The sequence below is a fragment of the Sceloporus undulatus genome, chromosome 1 (assembly GCF_019175285.1).
Source record: "Sceloporus undulatus isolate JIND9_A2432 ecotype Alabama chromosome 1, SceUnd_v1.1, whole genome shotgun sequence".
NCBI classification, from domain to species: domain Eukaryota; kingdom Metazoa; phylum Chordata; class Lepidosauria; order Squamata; family Phrynosomatidae; genus Sceloporus; species Sceloporus undulatus.
This window is the reverse complement of record NC_056522.1, coordinates 47,554,065-47,580,600: the sequence shown is the minus strand read 5'-3', so window position 1 is coordinate 47,580,600 and position 26,536 is coordinate 47,554,065. Positions and strand designations below refer to the sequence as shown.

Here is a 26,536-nt window from a genome sequence, read left to right as displayed (position 1 = left end):
TTAAGATTATTAAAACAGACGAGACAGGGTAGTCAGTGGGAGGCGACTGAGATGCTAATCCGGGAAAGAATTTGTAATTTCTAATGTAATAATCTAAATGAACAGATTTACAGTACACAATCCCACACATTTTTATCAGAAACAAGGCCTACTGTATTCAATAGTGCTTGCTCTCAGAAAACATGCATGTGATTGCACTTTTAAAACAGTTGATATGCCAGAGTGGCATAGTGGTTTGAGTGTTGGGCTATGACTCTGGAGACCAGGGTTCGAATCTGAGCTAGACCATGAAACTTGCTGGATGACCTTGGGCACGTCACATGCTCTTAGCCTCTGAGAAAGGCAATGACAAACCTTCTCAGAATAAATCTTGCCAAGAAAACTCCATGACAGGTTTGCCTTAGGGTCACCATAAGTCAGAAATGACTTGAAAGCACACAACACAGAGACACAATAATTTAATGGACAAGATAATAATTTTATATGTTCCAAATTTCATAATTGTGTGCACTTTCTCAGAGCAAATGTAACATGAAATGGATCCTGCTAGGATGGAGAATACCTGGCTGGTACTGGTGCTCTGGAAATAAAGGATTATGAAAGCAAATTACAGTAATTAATAAGATTACACTCCTTCAGACTATACCCAGAGGGATAGCTTATTTCTACTTTGCATGTTGAAGAATATGTGTTGGAAATGTTCAACATTACAGTCTTTAGTTCAGTAAAAGATATAATTGAATTTACTCTAAATATCACTGTCTGTGGAATACAAAAGTACTGTACTACTAATATTTGGTAAAAGGTTTGCATAGGTACTAAATGAAAGGAGCCAGAACTTTAAGTATACGGTCCAATTATTTTCAAAGGCTTGAAGAACTGTATTGACAAGCAGTCATCTGTGGAGCTATTGGAGCCAGTAGACTGAGTGTGAATTCTGCTGCCTTCCAGATGTGTCGGACTGCAACACCCAACGTTCTTCATGGTTGGCTTTTCTCATTGGGGCTAGTAAAAGTTGTAGTCCAACAGTATCTACAAGGCTGTACAGTTCCAGCCCGTGTAAACAAAATATCTAGTAGGAATTTTTCCTGCTAGCCTACCTCCCAAACCATTGATGATACATGAGACAGGAACCATAAAGTATCTACTACAATAAAAGGCAAGGAATAATAATTATAAAGAATCACTTACTGGCCTGAATAGCAATCTTGTCCCAAATAAAGTAGATCCAATTAATTAATGGCACTTACACCTGGTTTAAGTTACAGAACCACAACTGATTCAATGGATCTATTCTGGGTGGCACCAACAATAAAATTCAAGTCACTCTTTTTTTAAAAAAAGGTAAGTAGATACCTTTGCAAAAATCGAATACATACACTGGGATGGGCAGGATGTAGCCCATGGGGCACTTGTGACCTTTGGCTGTTCTGCAGCCCTTGGATTTCAGCAGCCAGCTGAAATTTAAATGAAACACATTTTTATACCCAAAATAAAGTGCATGGGGATTGTGTGTTTTATTTCAGAGAAATGTGACTGAGTGAAAAATCCACTGTCCAAGAAGCTGGAATTGGAAAAAATTCACTTCATGTTTATGCTGTTTTGATTAATTTTGAAGTTGCTCAACAGCAATAGGGATATGATCCATGGCAGGATCTGGGGACTAGTACTGGCCCATAAAATCCCACAAAGTTGTCCACCCCTGATGTATAAAAACTACAAAAAGGGTTTACACACAACAGACTATTCCATTTCAGATATCTTATGGACATCGAGTTTAAGGCCCTTATTTCAATGGGAAAGTATGTCTGTAGATAAATTCAAGGACTATTTAAAAGCCATCCTCTACTCCTTTCCATATCACAAATTGCTTTTGAATTTTCTCATAAATTTTAAAACCACTGTTATAAATTATAATATGATACCAATGCCAGACCAACAGGGCAGAGATCATTTTTTTTTAAAGTGTTAAATCCCTAATAGGCACATCAAATTGGTTGTATTGGTCTGTGAATAGTTAACCACCACTGGAACAAGAAAGTGAACAAGCAAGTAAGAGAAAGTGACTTGGCCCCTCTTTAATGCTTCACATCAGAGAGGAATGAGTGGGGAAGCTGCCTGTGGCACAAAGATATTTAAACACAACTTTGACATGCTGCACTGGATAGGTACGAAAACAACTTGTATTTTTTTAAAAAATATTAAAAGGTGCCAAGGTTAGTTTTTTATCAGTGCCAAGCCAGGGTATGGCATTTTATGAAACCCTTGGTGTTTAATTTACTTGTCATGTACATGTACATGGGTTTTAAATTACCTAACTTTTTAAAATGTTTTAAATGTTTTGTTGGATTAAATATTTTTTATCCTGCTTTAGCTATTTTAATTTGTTTTAATTTGAAATGGTTTATAATTGTTTAGTGTTTCATCTGTACATTACTCTCAAATCCCACAATAATAGGTAGGATAGAAGTATTAACAGCATAGATATTTATATGGAAATAAGGCCTCCCCCCCCCCCCCCGGCACAAGGCACAAGATTACAGCCTTTTAAAGATTTGGCCCTAGTATAGACTCATGTTGTGCATTTTGCCAATAGAAAGATCAGATTATCATACACCACCACAACTGTCCCATTTTGGTGGGAGCAGTACTGAATATTTGTCTGTCAGCCCATTTATTTCCAACTACCTTTAAACATTCCAGTTTGTTTCTCCTGTTCCCATATTACCCTTTTGTTCTCAGCATATTTCAGTTGCTACAAACTAGATTCAAAGTGAAAAAGTGGTTTGCTCTCAACTCAGCAGGGTGGGGAGGCGAGAGGACAATATGGAGGAGAGGAGAATATTGCCGTTCTCAGGAGGCTCAAAGAAAAGAAAGCTACTTTACTCTTTCCTGGCTTGACTGTTCTTCTTCGTTAACAACTTTTGCAATCTTTTGCTTGGCCACACACATCCCAGTTTTTATCTGTGAAATGCTGGTGAGTATATATTATACTTTATACATACAGTTATGCACCTCTGTGTAATATTTTCTTTTACAAACTAAAAGCAATCTCCAAAGAATTGCATTTAAGAAGAAAAATCTTTTTCTTTCTTCCATTCATTATCTTTAGGCATATACTGCACTGCTCTCTTTCCTGTGTTCCACAGGAAAACAAATATTGTGAGCAAAACCTTTCCACCAAAAAGGTAGAAAGCAAGGAGAGGTTGGACAATTGTAGTAGAATATGGTTGGAAAAGGAAGCGTGTAACTAGTTCTTGCTGGTGCTTTGTAGCTTCTACTGCAGGTGTAGAGGGAAAAAATTGTTTTGACCTACAGACCTCCTTGGCCACATCCAAGGTCATCAATGATAAGAGACTGTGGGAACTACAGACCAAAAGATTTGGAGTACCAGATGTTTCCCACTTTTGTTCTAGAGGCTGCTTTCAGTTAAAAGATGAACATCAGAGAAACGATACAGGATTGTGTGTTACATGTAGCTTGAGCACAAGATGTTGACGATAAACACTATAATCTGACACCAGCATTCTGTAAATATAAATTAAATTTTATGAGATCATGTCTATATAAAAATTTGCAGGATTAGGGCCTATCTCTATGTTTGTGCATACTAGTGCCATCTTCTGGAAATAGTCAGAACTACTTAATTAAAAGAACAGAATACATTTATACAATTGATCAGACTGTTTTATTCAGCATTGTTTTATTCTAATTTAGACAATAATTTCTCTTTAAATATCTCAGTTCTTCATTAAGTATTCATAACACAGGTTTAATAATAAAAGAAAATAAAGTCCATAGATCATGTTATTTTGCTGTTCAGATATGTTGACAGATATGCCAATCTATATATTGATTTTAATTGATCTCCTTTCCTCTTTGCCCAAGTACACTATTCATACTTGTTTGAATACAGAATTCCACAGAACTGAACTCTGCAAACTAGATCATTATGAGTAGGAAAGAAGCAAGAATTAAAACAAATCACCTCTTCATCTGTCTTTCTCAAGTGAGAATGTTCCATTTTATTCCAGTTAACTACCGTGAAAGAATCCTTTCTATTTCCAGTAGGGCAACACTTGATCTAACCTATTGTCCTTCCTAAAAAGATAAACTAATAAATGCCAAGTAAATGAAATAACACCCATGCATACAGATGTAAGTATGCATAAAAAGATGCACAGTCTTGAAACATTCTTATTCCATAAGGAAATGAGCTGTGTAAGGTCAGAAACATACACATAATTGTCAAAAATTGTAGCAAAAACAATGATTGGGTTGAAATGTTCAAAATTAACATTTATTTATAAAAGGGTGGGTAAGAACACTTTGAAATTAAAGCATAAGGCATGGGATGAATATATCTACATGGCAAAGTCCCAATATGCAGGGAGATGGTACACTTTGCTGGAGCCTAAGGGTCTAGAGGGGTCCTGAAGTTCACAAGATTGCAATCCCCATCATTATAAAGGAAATAAAATCAAGATAAACTGTTGATCCTGCCTAAGGATATTTATCTAGGCATGTAATAGTCAGATTTTGTGAAATATGCAGTGTTTGAGCAATCTCAAGGAACACTGCTGGTGCATTAGCTAGGGCAGTGCATGACTGCGAGACAGATTTGATTCCGCCTATTTAATGTGGTCTATCATATCAAGAACTGCAGATGCCTAAGTTCCTTAGGACTAAACCAGAAGGAGGACTCCTGTTGGGACGGGCAAAGAAAAGACTATAAAGAGTGGGACCAGCTACTATTCCTTCTTACAGTAGGATCAAGGACTGACTGCATAAGATCTAATCATTTAGTCACACTTTCAGTAAAAATTTGGACAGCGCCATCTGTGCTTTGAAGCAAATAACATTTGTCTTATGTTTCATTCAGTCCTAAAATACAATTTTATTCAAGCAGGCTTTGAATACATACTTGTGTTCCGGAGGCTTTTATAAGGGATGTGTACTTCAGGATTCTTTTTAAAAAATCTTTTGAATGTTTTAGGTCATTTTATACTGTTTTTAGATAGATTATTTTAATTGTTCCTAATTTTCTATTGTAAAAATTCTTAAACAATTTTATCTTTGAGCTGGTTTGGGTATCTTTCTGAGACAAAGGTGGCATAAAAATGAAATGAGATGAAATAAATAAAATAAATAAAGTATGTGTCATTAGAACCAGGACTGTTGGAAGACATCTCTAAAAGTCTGCTTCACAGGTATTCCACAAGTCTTGCCGATATTTTTTCTTGTACAATGTGACACTGGGGTGGGAAAAATGGTGCTTACTTTATTAAATGAGATTTAGAAGAAACAAGTAGAAAAAAATCGGTGAAATGCACATATCAGAGAGCCAGTAATTCTGGAAAAAGCTGACAGAAGCTTAATCAATTGACAGTCCTAAAAAGGACAGGCATTCTACAGTGAGGCAAGAACGGTTAAGCCATTTAGCTGCCTTATCTATTGAGGATGAACTTGCAAGGCAAATTGACTTTACAAGGGATTCATTCTTAAATTTGCAATGAAAAGGGAAAGAAGAATAAAGCTATAACATTAATTGGTCTAACATTTGTAGCTACTGTATGTTATTCTATTAGAATGTCAAAAAAATCAAGACATTAATAGGATAATCACTTCACTGATGACCAAAAATTCACAAAATATTTAGTAAGCTTGTAGGACACCCAGGATGGGTGTTATTCTTCAAGAAAAATAGCAGAAGTGGGCATGTTTCAGAAACATGGAATATCTGGCTGTAATTTCAGGATTAAAACCATTTTTAATGGCTGATGGGATTATATGTATGGGTTGTAGACTGTCGTGCCAGGTTGGGGGGGGAGGTCCATGTTACAATTTTGTATGATAGCGAAAGAAGTGAGACTTGACTCCTGCCAAACAGTACAAACCTAACTGAAACATGCACCATCTGTTGGGAGTTAATATTAGGCACTCGCCTCTTCTACTGGCAGAGCCACACAGCTAGATAAATTCTGCTGGTAGAAGAGCCAAGAGCAAAAGGGAAGGATGTGAATATTCATCTCAATTGAGCATGAAAAGATTCCACAATTTCCTCTCTGATCTAAACAAAAAGTATACTGTATTCCTGCATACATCCTGAAGTGTTTCATGAAGTTAGTCTGCGCAGAAATGCATGTAAAGTTTTGGCACCACCATGGTATTTTTCCTGACCAGGTTTCCTGAACTGTCAGGTAATTCTTTTAGCTAGGAAATGAACACTGGCAAATATTCTTTCCATCCCTCGTAGGATACAGAAGAAATCAATTTATGCCAGATCCAAGACTCTGCCAGCCAAAGAATACAGCCACACTGCTGGCACAAAGGCTGAGAAGGTTTGTTATTCAGTGCAGCTTCATTTGGCCTACAGTCAATTCAGTTAGCCTTTAGTTTTCTTTGCCAGTTAAAACTACACTTAAAATGAGGAGCACTGTAACACTTTTCTTTAAACTAATTCCCAGAAAGTTACTGCAGCTCTAATGAGATACTAACTTTCAAGTAACTAGGAACTGGAGTACTAATTAGTGACAAGAAATGAGGCGGTGACTACACTAGCTCTCAGTGCTATTTTCTGTGAGAAATCATTTTTTTAAAGTTAAGTATAGCAGATATAGCTCTTTAAACCACTTTGAAAATCATAGAGCCCAGCAGCATGCAATTTCCTAACACAGATAAGTTGATCCCTTTGAATTAATAAAGGGTCTTTGTCACCTCTAGGAACAGTTTTCTTTTTTTTAAATCCTCTATTTTTTAGTATGGATGCATATTTTCTTATAATAGCTTGTTGTTTTATACCTAATGATGAATGAAAATGAAATAAAATGGTAGACATATAATAAAACCCACTACTATATGTGGACATCCCAAATTTTATACAACCAAAAGAAACAAAAGTGCTACCTGCCTATGATTGCATCACCATGGAAAAAAATGTCAGCTGTTCTATTAATATTAATTAACAGGACTGAAATAATGGAGGCTTAAAATGAGAGGAAGAAAGTGAGTATGTGCATATTTTACAGCAGGGGCTATTTGGAGGCTTTCCGCAACAGACCTTGTGCAATCAGTTAATGCAAGTAATTTACTACAAATGGGTAGGAAATATATGACTTTCCAAATGTTATTGGACTGCAGCTCTCATCAACCTGACCCGGCATAGTCCCAGGTGAGGGATGATGAGAACTGCAGTCCAACAACAGCTAGAAGGCTACATTCTTCAACCTTTACAAAAAGTCAAGCTTCTAAGAGTCTTGCCTTTGGTATTACTGCAAAACCCTTTGCAGTCATGCTTTTCAACATAAAAACAATTTTTGAGGGTTTCGTGGGATTTTCGGGCTATGTGATTCCTGATGTTTTGCCAGCATCTGTGGCTGGCATCTTCAGAGAATGCTGGCATGGAAGAGAGTTGGGTGTATGCATATATGTGTGTGACCCTGGGTAGGGAGGGGTGATCTGCATGTTAATCTGTGTATTGTTCTGTTTTTGATGGCCAAGCCTCAGGGTGGGAGGATATGCAAAGAGGAATAGTGTCTGCTTAATTAGTGATCATTGTCTGCTGGGAAAGCCCCTGACCCTGGGTGGTTTTCCATTTGCGTTTGCTGAGTCCTGATTTTACTGTTTTTCACGACTGGTAGTCAAACTTTGTTCACTTCAAGGGTTTCTTCTTTCCGGTTGAAATTATCCAGATGATTACATATTTCTATGGCTTCCCTGTGCATTCTGACCCGATAGTTGTTGGCATGGTCTAGAATTTCAGTGTTTTCAAACAGCATTTTATGCCATGGATGGTTTACAACATGTTCTGCAATTGTTGAGTTTCTTTGAGCAAGGCAACTATAAAAATGACTTCACTGTGAGCACAAGATGAGGCGTCCCCACTTCTCATTTGCAAGTTCTTCTCCCTTGCCTAATGCCCCCATCATGGAGGAGACACCATGGAGGCAGAAACAGGGCTGTGCCACTGAGCCTGTCCTTGTTTCACACTGTGCACATGTGAGGAGGAAAAGCCTAGGCCCAGAAGTAGATGATAGGTCTTCCCTCCATCCCTCTTGCTACTATCCTAGCCTTGGAGGGAACAGGAAAAACACTGGTAGTATCTCCTGGATTTAATCCTCCCCCCCCCCACTGCCACCATTCCCTTTACCTTTTGTTTCATGTCTTATTTGGACTGTAAGCCCGAAGGCAGGGAGCTGTCAAATTAACTTGTGCTTCTCACTGCTTTTTGGTTACTTTGGGACTGTGGATCTTAGAAATGCTATCACAATGGCATAACTTCAAAAGTTCCTGTCAGCATTTTGAAATATAATCCATGCACATACTCAAACAAACATACAAACAAACAAAAATCACCTCATTATTTGTTCCTTCTAAGTTGTGAACATGGCCTCATCTCCCCCTAATCATTTTGAACAGTCTTTCTGAGCAAAGAAATAGCACTAAGGCCCCATTCCCACTACATAATAAACTGGTTTTGGAAACTGTTTTGAAATGGCTTAAATGGCCCTTGTTCATACTTACACCAAATCCCTGGCGCGGTTCGTCAAGGGGGCTGGCACTAGATCAATTTAAAGCTCTTCTTCCAGATCCACTAAATTCCTTGTGTCTTTTGAGTTAAATCAATTAATTGCTAGTGTGAATGGGCTGGCATTCAGAATCAGTTTCTGTGGTGCACCCCTATGACGCAACTCTATGTTAAATCGATCCATCGCTGAATGTGAATGCAAAGTGGATTAAACTGAAACTGGCAGGTAAAGCAAAGGCTCAAATAGTGTGAAAATCTATTCAGTGCGAAATCGCGTCATTCATTTGACTCCAAAAATGATTTAATTTGTAGTGGGAATGAGACCTAGGAATATCTAAGGCATGGGACAGACCGCCCCAAAAGGGTGCCCAGCCAGTGGCCTTTTTCCCTCTGGAGGGACACTGCAGCCACTGGGGTCCATCTGGAAGAATAAGAACCCAGAAAAACCAGTTCTTTTTGTGCTGCTGGGCAGACTTAACGAGTGCGCCAATGGCATCTGCACATTGCTGCACGTCGCTTACATCACAATGGTGGTGCCCATATGGATGGGACACTGCCATTATAGCACCACCGTGTCGTGCTAGGATTAGGAACTGTGCAGTTGGTGCACGGTCCCTAACCCTAAAATCGGCGCCAGCATGGTGCATTTGGGCCGTCTGTTTCGGCCCTAATTTTCAGGAGTATCTAAGGCCCAGCAGAGAAAAAAATTAATTCTGCCTGGCTATGATAAGTGCTATTTTCTGAATGCACATGATGCAACAACACTACTGAAGCTCAGCTGTGGGTCTAATCCAGAATGGGAGCCTCCTATATAGACTGTCTTGAGATATACTGATTGGAAGAAAAACAGAATAGAAATGCAACAATGCCCTGCAATTATGGTAACAGTTTGCTGTCTTCAAAATACACCATCAGTCAACAGACTGTAACAGTGTATCCACATGAGGCAGAGATGTATACAGCAGCCAGGGTACAGAAATACAGCTCTCGAGAACAGGTAAACTCCATGCCATCATACATTGGTAAAGAATATGAGAAGCATGAATGGGCAAATATAAAGGCTTCATCAGGATCCACCTTTGTGGCTGTGTGTTGTCCACATTTGCTTTTTGGAAATTCGGATTTAACCCTGCTTCCCATAGCACTTTTCCCATTTCACCTTTTCTAACAGCTAGTCACTCAAATTCCAGTGGTACAGCACTTGAACTCACTTTTCTTATACCTTATTGCATTTTCCTTTCCTAATGACCTATGAGCCAGTTCATATCATTGTCTGTTGTGACCTTGCTGTTATAGTGTGCATTCTTCATCTGCATTCTTTCTTTTCTCCATTGCAATCACTCATACTTAAACAAAAGACTTCAGCTAATGAAAATAACTAGAACAAATTGCTGAAACAATATGTAACACAGTAAACATGTGTGTAAAAATAGTATCTCAATATAATCATATCAAAAATACAGAAATATACAAATACCAATATAGCAAAATAGAAATTGCACTAATAATATGAGTAATAAGCCTGTAAATAATGATTAAGCAAACAATTGAGAACATCTCCAAGCAAACAATGAGTTCAACAACATCAAGTAAACAATTCACATGGATAATAAGTAAATAATGGTTCTCAATCACAAAAATGTAAGCCTTAATAGAATAGCAACTAGCAATAATATAGACTGAAGGAACACATTGTAAACTATTAAACCTACTCATAATATAGACTGTGAAAGCACATAATAAACTCAAACATATTTTCAAAAATTCAGTCTCTGAATGCTGGCAAAAATCCCAAACTGTGCATTTGTCTAATAGATGCCCAACAAACACACTGTATGGGATTATATGCACACTTCAAATATAGCATATAGCCTGTTTAGAGAGCTCTAGAGTCTGTTGGTGTGTGTAAATGTGTGGGTGGATACCGGCAGGAGTTCATGTGCAAGCCTTGGAAGGTAAGCAGGGTCAACTCTAGTTACTACTTGCATGGGAAAACACCAATGGACGGGCTAGAAGCTATGGCCTGTTACAGACTGCCAAAATAAAGCTGCTTTGGGTCTCTTTGGAGGTATGCTGTTTAAATGATGCATGTATCCTAAGAATCCAGAAGCTGCACCAAAGCTGCACTCCAGTGCTTAGGAATGGAGTGTGGCTTTGGCGCGACCTCCGGGCTCTTAGGACCCATGCATCATTTAAATAGCATACCTCTCTTTGGAGACCTGAAGCAGCTTTATTTTGGCAGTCTGTAACAGGCCTATATTTCACCTCAGAGTATTCTTTGACTGAAAAATCCCCATGAAATCCATGGGGTTGCCATAAGTCAACAGGCAACTTGAAGACACATCTATACACAACAATGCTGACTGTGTGAATGTAATCAAATTCAGGTCCCTTTCTGAGGAGAGCTCTGGAGTTTGTGGTTGCATGCATTAACTGCTGGACTGGAGGCCTCTGGGAAGAAAGGAACTATGGGTTCTTGGCCATATGGTATGCATTTTATGCATAGGAAGAGATGAAAGCTAAGATCCATAATGTCATCATGATACATCTACTGTTAATTGTCTGTTGCCTTTCGTGCATGAGTACTATGTCTCATTCTCAATATGTAATATTATAACCACTTAATACTGGTGCAATTCATTTGTCACTGATATTGTGGATGTGTCAATATTATTACTGTTATTGTTTTGGCTTCTAATTTTCCATCAGGAGTACATACAATTGATATTTTGGGATTCTGGTGTAGCCATAGTGTTATGGGTGCCGATACATATCAGGACCATGAGAATGGCATGTTAGTTTCAGAATGTATTTCTTGCCTAAACATTTAAACACATAAATAACCTCCAGCTATTCCACCTTGTCATTTTAAGCTTTCTGACATTTATTGTTCTAAAGAGAAGAAAGGTCAAACTTATCAAATCTGCATTTATGGTTCCATGACATTTTTCTCCAACCAAATTTTTCTGAATTACAGAGGCAAGACAAATGTAGCTCATTTCAGAAAAGACCTTTTTCATCTATGCATGGCCGCCTATGCCTTAGCCCCCATTTCTGAATATTCTTTGTACAAAGGAAAAGCCATAATTCAATAGGTTCAAGAGAAATTTGAGAAACTATATTGAGAGATGGAGTTTGGTTCCAATCCTGTCACTTCTCTATTAACAATGCATTTCTAGATATGTCAATTCAGAAATAAGCCTTATAGAGTTGAGAAGGATTTACTCCCAGGTAAGCTTGTATATCATAACTTCAGGCTTGCAAACCAGAACTCAGTACCACACACTTTCCAGGCTGCATAATAAAACTGATTTCATTACAAAACTTTCTGTGGGTGTAAGCCATTCTCCAGAGCTCATTTTCTGACCTTTAAATAGCCTCTTATCTCCAATCACTAATGGATTTTAAATAGCCTCTTATTTCCAGTCACATAGAGATAACTACAAAAGAATCTGATGGCTGAATGAGGTATTCCTCATCCTTGGTTTATAGGACTGCACCCCAAATAACCTGGACTAAAAAACTTAGGTCTCACTTTCCAAATACAGTTAATAACTTACAGTGTCTTCTTTACACATAAACAAATATAAAGCAATTTGAATCCAGCTTTTGTTCCTCTGAGCAGTAAGTCTGCATGCAAATTTGTTATCATCTGTTGATTTTTAGCTATAATTATATTTCTGCCAAATATTTACATAAAGCAAAATCCCTTGAGGGACAGCCAGTTTCCAGAAACAGATGTACGAAATAGCCCCAGCTAAAGTAATCACTTTTAAAGAAACCCTGTATTAATTTTCTTATATCAAACACAATTCTTCTCGCTGATATATTGCACAAAGCATTATTGTCTATCAATATTTTAGTAGACTGTGTTACTGTTAGGAATTCTTTTGAAAGCCAACAGAATTTCAAGCAAGTGTAAATTGTATATTTCAAGAAAGCAAACTTCAGATTTCATTGACGCAAGTCTAAGTGTGAGACCCAGAGAGGAATAATAAATACATATCCTTACATTCAAAGAGCAGCTTGAACTTTGAATATCAAATGTACACAGTGACCTTCGCATAAACAAGTTATAGACCAAGAAACATTTGCTGAAATTATGTGGCAAATAATTCCGACAAGTCAGAGACATCCATAAGCAGATAAGCTGTTTGCAAACAGGGAACGAGGCTACAGTTTGTCAGATAAATTATTTTTCATGAAAACTGCTAAGGAAAAGGAGGAGGAAAGTAACTCATAGCATGTAGAAGATATATTTTATTGGGTAGATCAGAGAAAATGCAGACATTCTGGCTGCTGATGCACTCATCCTTCTAACTAAACATATTTAAGGCGTGGCTCTTGTTCTTGTGAACAAGAACCATTTAAATGAATTAGCATTCCTGACACCAGTTTTAGTACCAAAAGTGTACAATCCTGAAGGACATCTAGGGATGGCCATGTTGGCCACATAGCAAATCCAGTAACATCCAAATAATGATACCTTTATTGGACTAACCAAAACGCACAATTACATGTTGCAAGTTTTCGAAGTCACATTGGCGTCTTCATCATGCAAACAGGAGAAAGAAATAGAAGATGTTAGTCATAGGCCTACATTTTCTGATTCTGGTCTTAGTTCAGATGGTAGGAAAGGCTATCTGCAAGCTGGCACCTCCCCCCTTTGGTCATGTGGTCACTGGTAAAGTTTAAAAGTCAAGGAGATTTAATGTCCATTTGCAATTCAAAGAAGATGTTTTCTTCAGGGGCTAGGACTCTAACTGGGACTGGTGACAGTTCAACAAACTGAAATGCAATGTGCAACATACTAACAGCATTGCATGTTATATACATTGAAATGTGGCCACTGTATCCCACTTGAGAAATGCGGTGAATATTCATCCTCTAGTAAAACTCTGTCCCTTTCTGTGCCAGGGTTAGAATCACAGAGTCATAGGAATGGTAGAGACCACAAGGGCCAGCCAATCCAACCCCCTACCATGCAGGAATACACAATCAAAGCACCCCTGACACATGGCCATCCAGCCTCTGTTTAAAAACCTCCAAACAAGAACACTCCCTCACACTCCAAGTTCTCCATTGTAAATGAGAATAATTGCATTTTTGTCATACAGATATGTGCCTTGTACTAATATTTCAGTACACTGATAGCTTGCATGTGTGACTGTCAACAAGAAACACTGCTAGGCTGAGCAAGTCAATTCAGTACTGGGGGAGGGTATCCTCCCTCTGCCCCCCCTCTGAAGTTTATTGCATGGGGTAGGATCAGGTTTGCTTTGTGAGGGAAGAGGGGAAGGAGGTTGAGTGGATTGAGAGGAAGAACTATGTCCTCCTAAAAGGTGAAACAACAATCTGGGCAGGAAGCAGTGGCAGCATGAAATCTATATCAGTTGGGCAGTGAATCACCTCCCGGTTTTAATATCCTAAAGGCACCAAATCTCAGATGATCTTGGAAACTAAGCCCTGATTAGTACTTGGATAATAGACCACAAATGAATTCCAGACACTGTAGGCTATATTTCAGAGGAGGGAACTGGCAGAGCCACCTCTGAGAATTATCTGCCTTTAAAAGCATGTGAAATTCATGGGATTACCTTGTTGACAAGTGGCTTTAGAGAACATACACATATCCAAGTCACCTAACCTTTTTCCAAGGATGGGCTTCAGCACCTTGGATACCTCCCTTAAAATTTGGACTAAACCCCATACTGTATTAAGACACTAGGCATCATTGGCCAGAAATACTCCTTTAGTCCCTTCTATGTTTGCTACATCTTGAATGGGAGGGGAAGAGAAATATGCCTCTTCCTGCCTTGTATTGAGCTCATTGTAGGGCTTATTAACCTGTGCTTCTAATGTTGTTGTTGTTTTCAATGTCTGCTGCTACATTTGTGTTGGAATTTGTGGGAGGACACTACAAGTCCTCACCTCATGGAGAGAAACTTGATAAACTGCAGAATAGAATAAAGGAAACAGACATCCTTCCACTTCCTCTCCACTTCCGCCACCTCTTTTCCCTTCTCTTTCTGAGCTCTCTCTGTCTGCTTCTCACTACCTAGTCTTTGCTCCATCCTTCTCCTTCACTGATCCCTACCTATTCATTCTTTACTTACTTTTCTTCTTAATCTCTTTGCTTTTCCTTCCTCCACTTCATCTGCCCCATCAATTTCCAGCTCTCCCAACAACCAAACTACCTTTCTGATTTTCCATCAAATAACCATTTGGAATTGTGCATTAGTATTTTTATTTTATTTTGAATTCAGTTTTTTGCGGCAATGGTGATGTATAGAAAGAACGAACAGTGAAAGGATTTCTAAAATGACAGCACAGTATCTATATTGGTATTGAAAAATTCATTGTAGTTGACCTCAAGATGTGCCCTGTCTTACTTCTTTTTAATTATCTCTCAATTACATTGTTGGGGTACAAGTGCTGGGGAGATGGGGATACCAGCTCCCTTTTGTGCATTATTTTCACATTATATCTGAAGAAGAACTACTGGTCTGAGATGATCTGGGATGAGATGCAAAAGAAATGAAATATTTATTTCATCTAAAGTGATTTGGACAAATAATTAATTGGTCGCCTTTTAATACTGTAAAATGTATATGAATGCTAACAATTATTCCAATATTTACAGGTATACGTGCAAATTAGCAGCATGCAAATTATATGCAGATTTGTGTCTAAGAGTCTGAGCTCAAAATCTTTCAAGTGCCTAGCAACAATAACTGTGTCCAAGTAGAGTTGTGTGGAAGGATCCTTTCAGTGAAACTTAGGTCATGCAGAAAAACCTCTTCATATATACTTCAGCTGCAGTTAAATTGTTCTTTGAATGCCATTTCCAAACAGTACATTGAGAACAAGTGGGATTCAGTGGATTGAAGGGTTGTTGGTGTTTGTTTTTGTTTTTGTTTTAATGTCAAGGTAGGGTTCTAATTCAAGAGAAACATGGCTGTGGACAAGTTATAATCTCCCTGCTTAATTTCCTCATTTATAAACAAGGAGTTGCAATCACTACAGCAGCTAGTGTAGAACAGGAACAAAAAAAATGGATGTAGAACACACAGAGAGACACACAGAAGCATTTATATACACTAAAGTTCCATGAAAGTCAATAGGATTTAGGAAGGCATAAAAGCCTTAATTTCAAAAGTCCTTTGCACATCAAATGCACATTCAATTAATGATCAAATCAAATCAAGATTTTCATGCTTAAAATATCAAACATGCTTCTAAATTTGATTGACATCAATGAATATCAATGAGGATGATGTTCCTTTTGGATGGTAGCAAAGTTATATCAGACATTGTACTGCATCTGAAATTAAATCCCAGTCAAAGGATACAAATACCATTAATTTAAGTATAAGCAAAATAGTTGCAGGACGATGAGTGAAAAAACAAGGCAAACATCAGAATAATGTAACTATTTATATTAACTTTCACACAAAAACCCTAGTTTAATTATTTACTCTAACTCACTTTTTGTTGTTATTAGGATTATTAGCAAGCGAACCAAAATCACAACCTAAAATTCATATTCCACAGGGACCACTGAATATTGTGCTCTAAGCCTAAATGTATATTGACATGGCAGATGAAAACTGATATAACTGAAGAATTCCAATTGTTCTTATAAAACTGTAGTTTCTAAGATTCCTGAGAAAAGCTATGCCAGATATATGGGTATAAAAAGACTGAAATTGATAGTTTTTTATATATATACACTGTAAGTGCCTGTGAGTTTGTGTACACATTTTTGGTGGGATTATATTATGGGAGTTGTTAGCAGACCATCAAAATGTGCTAAAGCTAGGCTAAATTTACTTCCTAACAGACTGTCACACAGCCCTAGTGAGCTACTTCTAGACACTACATGGAGCCTAAGAACTTGGAAGTTTAAAAGAAAAAAGGTTCATCCCCATCCCTTGTTATAGTGTATACAGATATGTTCAGGGAGTGTTACTTGCTACATTACATTTGCTTTTCATTACTGTTCCATTGCTTTTTCTGGAGGGAGAGATCTTAAATTTAATATCACAATTTCATGAAATAAAAAAAGATTTACTGAAAACTTCTCTAATATGTACCAACAGACTCAGGAAAAGAAACTAGAAACTTTAGCACTACAGCCTGCTTTCCTGCCACAATTACACTAGTTTAAAAATGGAAGCATACTTGGTTTGCATAATTTCTTGTCACACTTTCCCCTACAATAGCACTTTACTGATACACAGTTGTGGGATCTCTTTTCCACACTGCCAAATCCAGGAGGAAGGGGAGAATGAGTGATCCTGGTTGTCAACCGCCTCCCAAAGCCAGCTGCTCTGTGAATGTACACAGAGCAGCCAGCTTTGGGAAGGTGTTGGCAACCATGTTCACTGTGAAGGGAGAGTGGGAGAGGAACAAAATCACTCTTACTCACACCACATGACTGCCTGAAAAGCAGAACTGCAGCTGATGAGACCTAATGCATGAAGGCAGTAATGTAACAGCAGCAAGACTGAAAGCCTATTGATGGGTTTTGCCTGTCCGTTTAAAAGGTGCACTACAGTAACAAATAGGATGTAAGGCAGAAGCAGAATGAACATGACATTGTGCAATAAGTGCAGGCCAAAAATACTTTTACCCTGTTAAAATTCCTCTTTTCCCACCAGTGTGATAAAAGTCCTAGATAAATGTGACTTTTTACACTCTCCTCCTTTAATGCCATTTTCACTAATTAACATTACTATTAAAACAAGTAGGCTTGCAACCACACAAAAGAAAATTAAGCAGTCACAGCAATGTACTTCCATAATACATTTAACATTTACTACAAGGATGTAATCAAAAACAACTCATGGAATGTAATATCTGTCCCGGCCAGTAGAGCAGTTTACCACATGGGTCTCTATAATCAATCTGGTGAGTACCAGAAATGCATATCAGGGCATGGAGATTCACCACATGATGGGAGAGATTCATGTCCTAAGTAATTCTAGTAATTCTCCATTCCATGGCACAAATGCTTCCACTTGTAATGTAAAATCATTTTGGCAGTTTCTCTATAGTGATTATCATGTGTGTTGTACCATGGAAAAGTAATACCGAGTATAACGTTCATCGGCTATACAGTTTTCAAAGCAATTAAATAGAGATTCTCAGTCACATAACTGAAGAAGTGTGGGGGGTGAGGACCACACTGGGTGACACTAGGAAGAGGAATGATAACTGGTTGGGCCTTTCTCCCCCTTTGGGGCAAGAGGGGTGCATGTGTGTCCTTGCGAACTGATCCAGTCCCAGGATTCTTCCCAGGGAGAAAGCCTGGGACTGGAGAAGCAGGAAGGGTGTACATCAAGCTGAAGCCTGGTGGGACAGCATGCCCTTTTGGCCACCACCACCCACCCAACAGACCCCACCCTGCACTGGGTGATACCCAGCATGGGGACACCACTGGAGATTCTTAAACAGCTTCCCCTAACACAAGTTGTCACTCTCTCAATGATATTGAACTACTGTTCCCATCAATCCTAATCAGCATAGCCTATGGTGAATGGTGGTGGGAACTGCAACTCTGCAATAGCTACTTACACAATCACCATCCCTGTTGCAATATAAATCAATTGAAACCAACAGTCAAATTCCACAATATCACCTATACCTAGAAAGTCACAGAGGAGGGCACTCCACATATACAGTATATGGAGAGGCACTCATTCAAGTGTTGAGATTCCAAGCCATTTAAGGCTTTAAATGTCACTACAAGTACCCTGAATTCAGTCCAGAAGTATACTGGCAATCAGTGCAATACCTTTAAAACCAGCGTTATGTGGGTTTTGTATGGTATTCTGGTCAGAGGTTTAGCTGTTACATTTTGCACTAGTTGCAGTTTCTGAGTCATCTTCAAGGGCAGGCCCACACACAACATATTGCAGAAGCTTAAGTGGGCAGTTACATGGACTACTGTAGTTAACCTATCACTGTCCAGGCAAATCTGTAGCTGGTGCACCAGTTGAAACTGGGCCCAAGCATGCTGAGCCATGGATTCTAGACATCTCCAATGCACAGTAAATCTTACCTTGCAGGCTTTTTTTCCTGAATCAAAAGCCCACCAAAATGCAGTAGAGTTCATGTACAGTTCCAAAAACCATTCTATACTTCAGTTCACAGCTTGCGCTATACCAGTGGTCTAAATTTGTTTGTTATTCCCAAAGATCCATAAAATTAGTGGAACTTACATAGGTGCTTACTTACCAATTCTTCTCTGATTAGATGAGTCTTCTCTTACAAGAACTAATAATTGGATTTAGGTCAATTGGATTTATGTGGTCCTCCAGATAGTGTTGAACTGTAACTTCCAGGAGCATTAACAAGTTTAAGTGAGGAATGTTCAGGGTTGCAGTCCAACAACATCTGGAGGGCTATATGATTCCTACCTCAATTTAAGCAAACCCCCCCCCCCCGTACATGCCTTTTTGACACTGACATATGTGTCTCCTTTATTCTCTTATTTTCAATTGTAAATGGTCAGAGTTTAGGCTACTTAAAACTTGAAGCAGCTTTGGTTTGTAAGGAGTACAAATGAAAATCAGAAGCTAGACTGATAGAGTCCTTCAGAGCAACATTCCAGAGGCTTTTAAAGCGTGAGCTGGCAATAACTCTAACAAGAATGCAATTACAAGCTGATGCCACCTGAACAGCTTCAGACATAACCCCCCAGGCTAAATTATTATTGGTCCACATGTATGCTATAGATTAGGTATAAATGCATCCTCACATCTCAAATGGGTATGTTATACATTGCTATTAGAAACTCTGTTCAACCTATCAATCTCGCTCATGCATCAAGGCGTCATGACTTTCGGAATCATCACCAGACTATGCGACACTGTCTGTGTGTGTTTTTATATACAGCCTCAGATACGCTCCTTTGGATAGGTAGCTAATAATATGTAGGTAACCAATTCATAACCACATGAAATTAAATTCTTCTTATCCATCCATTACTGAAATATCCCAACACACAATTGCTTAAAGTAGCAAATGAAAACTACTTCCCAGGAGATTTCCTTGTAGCTGAAGTGCATGACCCTACTCATACTTTCACTGGAGTTTTCTTTGCAAAGGAAAATCTTTCTTGCTGTTCCATTTTGTCCCTGCAAAGCAGAGCAGATCATTGCTTTGCCATCATCACACAGATTGCATCTCTTTCTCATGTGAGTGGAACATGCTATTCGTACAAATGACCTACCACACACAAAGGTATGAGTCTTCCCTCTAAAAAAAAAAGGTACCTGAGTGGAGGGGAGATTGTGTGAACTTGGCATTAATGTGAGCAGATGGATGTATGGAACATGAGGTTCACACAAGATTATTTGTGTGGTTAATAATATGGAACTGGTTTGCTTCTCCACGATGCAAAAATGACATTGTCACAAGTAAATGTAGAAACTGAAACTTTATTGAAGCAGATGTTTCAGCCTGAGGTATTTCATCACACTTCAAAAATTGCAGCATTTACCACAATAAAACTTATGGGTCAAAATCCCGCTATTAGCCCCACAGAATCATCAGAAACTTAATATATCAACATTTATATTTTCCATTAGTTCAGTGAGTCTACTCTAGTTGGAACTAACAACTGGATTTAGCTCTTGCCTTTCTCAAATTGTGAATTTTATGGCAAGCTTTGAAGATCTTTCAAAAAAGTTGCAGTATCAAAGGTTAGGAATGGCACACTAGACTCCCCTTGCCTCCCACTGAGTAGGCATTTCATCTAAGTGTTTTTATTGCCACTTTCTAAAGAAAGATCCTCAAAGCATCTGCACCCATCCTTTTAGATTACTTTTCTTATGTCTTTTTCTGTCTGCTTAAATACAGTCTGTGAAACTAAGGGTCATTCTTTATAAGAAGAAGAATTTGTTAAATAAGGAAATGGTGAACTTCAGCTAAACATTTTTCAATGTGCGTATGTGTGTGTGACAATTAAGATGATTAGGACATTTACTGGAACTTCTTGCTTATTTGAAAACAAGGCAGAGTTCAGCTGCATTTCCCAAACCATCAATATTTTAATGGTAGTTGACATGAAGAACAACTTTGCAAGCCAACAACACAAAAAATGACAAATTAATTATGTATCTCCACTTGTGCCAGTTGTGAACTACCCACTAGAAATGGAATGAGGAAAAACCTACTGTTTATCAAATAGAGTGTAAAGGCTTTGCATTGTTGACTTTAGGGCTGCATTGTCTGCAACATGTTTGCAATTAACATGAGCACTGGAACAACTGCTTAGTTGTCTTTGGGGGATGATCTCAACTCTGGCATTTCTGCAGCAGCTTGGCTGATATTAACAAAGTTGAAAGTGCTTGTGAAGATGAGATGCTGCCTATGAATGGCATTATCAACAAAACATTGATTAGACGTGCCTTAAAAACTGAGTGGATGGATATGCTTAACAACATAGCAGATCTTACCATTAAGGCAGTAGTTCTGAATTAACAGCCAAAAGATCTTAAAATATACATATCACACATGCAAACACACACACATTTAAGCAAACTTGAGTCATTAAATCATTCATTTAATGGGAGTAGGTGACACATAGACAGAATCTTATTCACAACCAATTCAAGTAGTAAAAAGAACTCCACTTCCCCACAAATCACATTCTTGATTCTGGAAGAGAGCAAAGCTACAAGTGTTCTTTTTAGCTGGACACCTCTTGTTAGGGTTTTAAAAACCTTAATATGGGATACATGCCCTTCTTTTGTTAGACAGCTTTCAATCTATATTGTAGCCACTGAAGAAATTCCAGAAATTCAAAACTTTTAGGCCCATGGATTAAAATATAAAACAGAAGCTGGATACTTCAGATTTCATTTTCAAATCGATTGGAGGACCTATATATCTTGAAAGATTTATTTATAGCCACTCTTCAGGCCATTATGTATGGGGTTACTGATGTTTTATTGATCAGGGTACTGCTTAATAACCACCAGCCTATGCCCTTATGGCATATTAGAAAAGATATGATGTTAACTAGAAATTATTTAAAATTTACAACAACAACAACAGATCCAGTTGAGATGATATCTGTGCTGGAAAGAAAGAATAACATCTTAATTAGGAAGTTCACATGGTGGAGGGATAGAACAAAGACACAGGAGATGCAGTGATCACTTATAGTAATCATACTAAACCAGGAGTGGGCTGTAAATGGCCCACCAAGGCTGTTTTTGCAGCTCTCAGAGCCATCAGGCTTCTCTGGACTATCCTTTTTTTCTGGCAAAAAGGTGCACTGCATATCCTAGAAGCATCTAGGAGTAGCAATTAGCTTTTTAAATAGAGTGCAGGGCTCCTCTGTGCTGTTTAAAATTTTAAAAGTAGCTATTTTTTTCAAAACCCAGTTGAACTTTGAGCCATTACCATTTTCTCTGGGTTTTTTTTTGGGGGGGGGGCATTTTTGATATCCTGTGCAGACCCTGGATAGTTTTGAGAGCAGAAAAGAGACTCTCTCTGACCTGTTGAAGTTGTCTGCACTTGTACAAGTGGCATTGGGACCCCATCCATGTAGCTGACCATTGAGTTAATGACTTAGAACAGCCTTAAGCGAGCAGCTTCATTGAGGAAGGACAGACATTTCCTGGTCAAGGACTAATCTTCAGCAGTCATTGTTGCCCAGAGCACCACTCATCCATGGAAGGTTCCCATTCCCTCCCTTAGGTAAAAGATTTTGAGAGATGTGCTTCCCAGAATAAAACAGAAGGGCACTTCAAGCTCCAGAGCAAAAGTCCCATATGACAGCCTTTCACATTACTTCCATCCTGGCATAAGAAATAAGACAAGCCTGGAAGAATCAGGGCATAGGCCAGATACAGCTTTCAGGCTGCCAGTTGGCCATAGCTGCCTTAAAATATGGAAGCAGAGCCCTTAGGATAGAAAAAATGCACTGAAAAGCATGATGCTAAAGAATTTCCCTGTCTATACACGTTTCTCTCTTTTCAGACAGTATCCATTTTTTCTATGCAGGCTGATTCTATGCAATACATTTTGAGATTTTCAGTATGCTATCCAGTTTGTATATGTATAACATACCGTGCAGTACTTTCTGTGAAACGTTTACTCTAAAAAAGCCAAAAGGAAGCCAGAACTACCATGGAACCAGTAGACTAAGGGCTGGAATCTGATACTCTGCCTCATTAAACCTCAACACTTGTATGTTTCTGCATTTTAGCTTTACATTAATAAGACAACATGAATGTAAATTTTAATGCTTCCTATTAGGAACATTAAGGAGCTGGCTGTATCCCACTTTATCTTTCTATATGTGAGTTGCTGTCCAAATTGTAACATCTGCATCTGAGCAGAGTAAACTATAAGGACAAATTATTAACTGTTTCATACAATTAAGGTATCATACATTTACAACATGGAGTTTTAATTGTGTGTGTGTCTTCAAGTCACCTGTTGATTTATGGCAACCCAATGAATTTCATAGGGTTTTCTAAGGCAAAGAATACTTCCTTCCTCTGAAATATATCCTACAGCACCTGCTATTTGTTGGCAGTCTCTCAATTACACTATTTCTTTTGGGACCTTTTTGAAAACATGCTGATACAGTCAATGGAAATCTCTTGATTCAGGCATATGTTAAATGCACCTGCACCAAAACTCTGAAAAATGGTTACTCAACAGTTAACTTAATGGAAGAAAATGTGATATTAAAAGTAAAAGTGGTAACTGGTTAGTCATTAATAGGTTGACAGATTTAGAAGTTGTAAATTTACATGGGACCTCAGAGAGGGAGCTTCTGGATCCCAGCTAAGAACATGCCATGTTTACAAATCAACAGCTTTATGAAGTTGTTTCTAAAGGGGTAACTCAAAAGCACAAACAATTTTTTACAACCATGGTTGTTCCAATAAAACTTTCTTCATGTCTAGTTTTACAGAAACAACAGACTCAAACCTTACTGTTCTATTCAGTATTCCTTTAAATGTGACATTTCTTTTTATCACACATATATTTATTGGAAAAAATCCCAATGAACTCAGTGGGACTTCTTCCTGGGAAGGCAAAGATAGGACTGAACTTTTAGTCAGCCATCTAACAATTCAGCCCTCCAGATGTTATGGGACTGCAAGTCATAGCTTTCCTATTCAGCACAGTCAGTGGGGAGAGATCATGGGAGTAGCAGTTGAACAACATCTGGAAGGCCACACACTTCTTACCCTGTTCTAGAAAGGCAACAGACTCATATTTGCATTTCCATAGATAAAATTAACCAAGCTCTGCAACCAGAGCAGCCCACAGCTTAGCTACTCCATAGTATAGGATGCTCATCCAGGTCCGCTGGATTTCTTCCTTGCAGCTATAATGAGCTTGCCTTTTATTATTTTCTAGAGGAAAAGGCAATTTCCTTGATCAAATCATCCTTTGCTCGACCTTCTGCTACTACAACAGGCCCAAAGGTCCTGGACAGCCTCTTGCCGGTAAGCCTGCAGTATATTATTTTGCGATGGGCACCTCAAGGGAAAAGGATTGGAGGAGAAGTGGAAATTTTGACAAACACCACTAGAAGAGGCAAGTCGATTTCAGTTGACTCTTTCAATTCTGTTCCAAGACACACACACTTTTCTACAGGGCCTCCTTCTAAGCTTTTGTGTGACTTTACAGAGTATTTTAAAAATTCTTCCAGGGGGGATCTCTCTGCATACTGATTCTACAGACTAACACAGCTATATCTCTGAATTCTTCCTCTTGGTAAGTTTCACAAACTTTCTCCCAGACCAGACTCTGCTTTTATTTCATTTTATTTCCAAGCAGGCAACCCACTGATCTTCTCTGAACAAGGAAACAGTATGTGGCCCCTTTGAGACTAACTGAAAGATATTGACTTCCTTAGATGCATTTGGAGGAGGTATATTTCAGGAAGTGCCTCCAGGAAGTAGACTGAAGTCTAGGAAAGCTCATGCTGCCAACTTCTTTCTTTAGTCGCTCTCAAAGGAGCTACAAGATCTCTCTACATACTGAAATAAAGAAGTTGGCAACATGAGCTTTCATAGTCTAAAGTCTACTTCCTCAGGTGCATACATAAAGGATTTTGAATTTGAATTGACATTCTCACATATCAATGGCATATATAAGTCAGTCCCTGGCTTCCTGTCCACCAAATGCATCTGAGGAAGTAGACTTAAGTGTATGAAAGCTCATGCTGCCAACTTCTTTCTTTAGTCGCTCTCAAAGGGGCTACAAGATCTCTCTACATTAATATTATTATATCCAAATGCATCTGGGGAAGTAGACTGAAGCCTAGGAAAGCTCCTGCCGCCAACTTCTTTCTTTTCTCGGACTCAAAGGTGCTACAAGAGCTCTCTCCATAACTGAAAGAAAGAAGCTGGTAGCACGAGCTTTCCTATACTTCAGTCTACTTCCTCAGATGCATTTGGATATAATAATAATAATAATAATAATAATAATAATAATAATAATAAGGTAGAGAGACCTTGTAGTCTCTTTGAAACTAACGGAAAGGAAGCAGTTGGGGGCCTGAGCTTCCTTGCTGGCCCCTCCGCTTTGCCGGAGCTGCTACTCACCCGGGGCGGCCACTTGGAAGGCGAGGCGGGGCTGGGAGGCCCTGATGGCGGCGGAGAGGCGCCCTTCCCTGCCTTGGAAGGAGGCCTTCCTCTCGGGCATGAGCCGGATCCTGAGGCGCCCTTCTCCGGAGCGGAGCCACCAGCTGAACTCCTCGGAGAGGCCGAACTCCAGCTGGGCCCCTGGCTCCCCTTGGCAGCCCTGCCGGAGCTTGCCTTCGCCCACTTCCAGGACCAGCTGCTTGGCGCGGCGGAGCTTGCGGGCGGCGGGGCCTTTCAGCACCTTGGACGGCGCCCGGGCCGCCCCTCCTCCTCCGCCTCCTCCTTTCCCCGACGGCTCCGCGGCGCTGGGGCTCCTGGGCAGCCAAGGGCCGGCGGCAAGAAGAAGCGGAGGGCAGTCCAGCACCAGCCGGCACCGCGCCTTGAAGGGAGCCGCCGAGGGCTCCAGCAGCAGCTCCCGCAAGTAGGTGCGGAAGAGGGAAGGCACGATGAAATCCAGGGCCAGGCTCTTGCGCTGCAGCCGGGAGAAGCTGGGGGCGGAGGCGGCGGCGGTGCGGGAGCCCTGGAGGCCGGCCCCAGCCCCCGAAGCAGCCAGGAGCAAGAAGGCCAGGAGGAGGCCGGCGGGAAGAGCCCACGCCGCCCTCATCCTCATCTGGGGCTGGCTGGCTTTCGGGGGATCTCCGGACTCAGTCCTTTCGCTTTCCTTTCTCAGCCCGACTTTGGCTCCTCTCCTTCCGACCGCATCGCCAGCCTCTCAAGGAAGGTCCTGGGTGCCAGCCACCGAGGAGGAGGAGGAGGAGGAGGAGCGTGGGTTTCCCCTCTGGATCTCTGGCTCTGGAGACCCTATTGGCGGCCAGTTCCCCTCGGAAGCCCCGTCCCAAGATAGCCTCCTCCTCCTCCTGGGAAACAGACCGCCTCTTCCACTCGTGGAGGGAGATTCCTGGAGGCCACGCAGGGAAAGAGGCGTCCTCCTCCAGCCGCTTTGCAAAGTCCGCCTCGCTGCCTCCGAAGAGGGGAAGGGACGCCCGCCCCAGACCCGGCTTTCCCGCTAGAGCTTGGCAGGGAGAGCTCTTCTCCCGAAGCCCTTGCTCTCTTCAGGAAGAGTGCCTTTTCCCCTCTCTGTCAGTCTCTCTCCTTCCCCCGTTCACACGACGGCTGGCCCCCGACCCGGCTTTCCCGCTGGAGCTTCCCTTCCCTCCACGCTCTTTCTTCTTCGGGAGTCCTTTCTCTAGTCTGGAGCAGCTCTCTGGGAGCCTCTCTCTCTCTCTCTCAGCTCCCTCCTTCCCTCGTTCACACGGCGTCTTCCTCCAACCCGGGTTTGCCGCTAGAGCTTGGCAGGGAGAGCCATTCCCTTCCCTTCAGGCTCTTCTTCGGAAGTCCTTGTTCTCTTCCGGGAGGAATTCTCCTGGAGCCTTTCTCTCTT

At 40.0% G+C, this 26,536-nt stretch overlaps 1 protein-coding gene across 1 annotated transcript in view; it reads right to left on the bottom strand.

Moving 5' to 3' along the window:
• The window catches only part of LOC121919497 (ALK tyrosine kinase receptor-like), a 428,390-nt gene extending 402,148 nt beyond the window's left edge, over positions 1 to 26,242 (bottom strand). Inside the window, exon 1 of the mRNA XM_042446148.1 lies at positions 25,117 to 26,242. Coding sequence (XP_042302082.1) covers positions 25,117 to 25,765 — 649 coding nt within the window. The 5' untranslated portion in view covers positions 25,766 to 26,242. The remainder of the gene's footprint in view (positions 1 to 25,116) is intronic.
• Between the last annotated feature and the right edge of the window lie 294 nt (positions 26,243 to 26,536).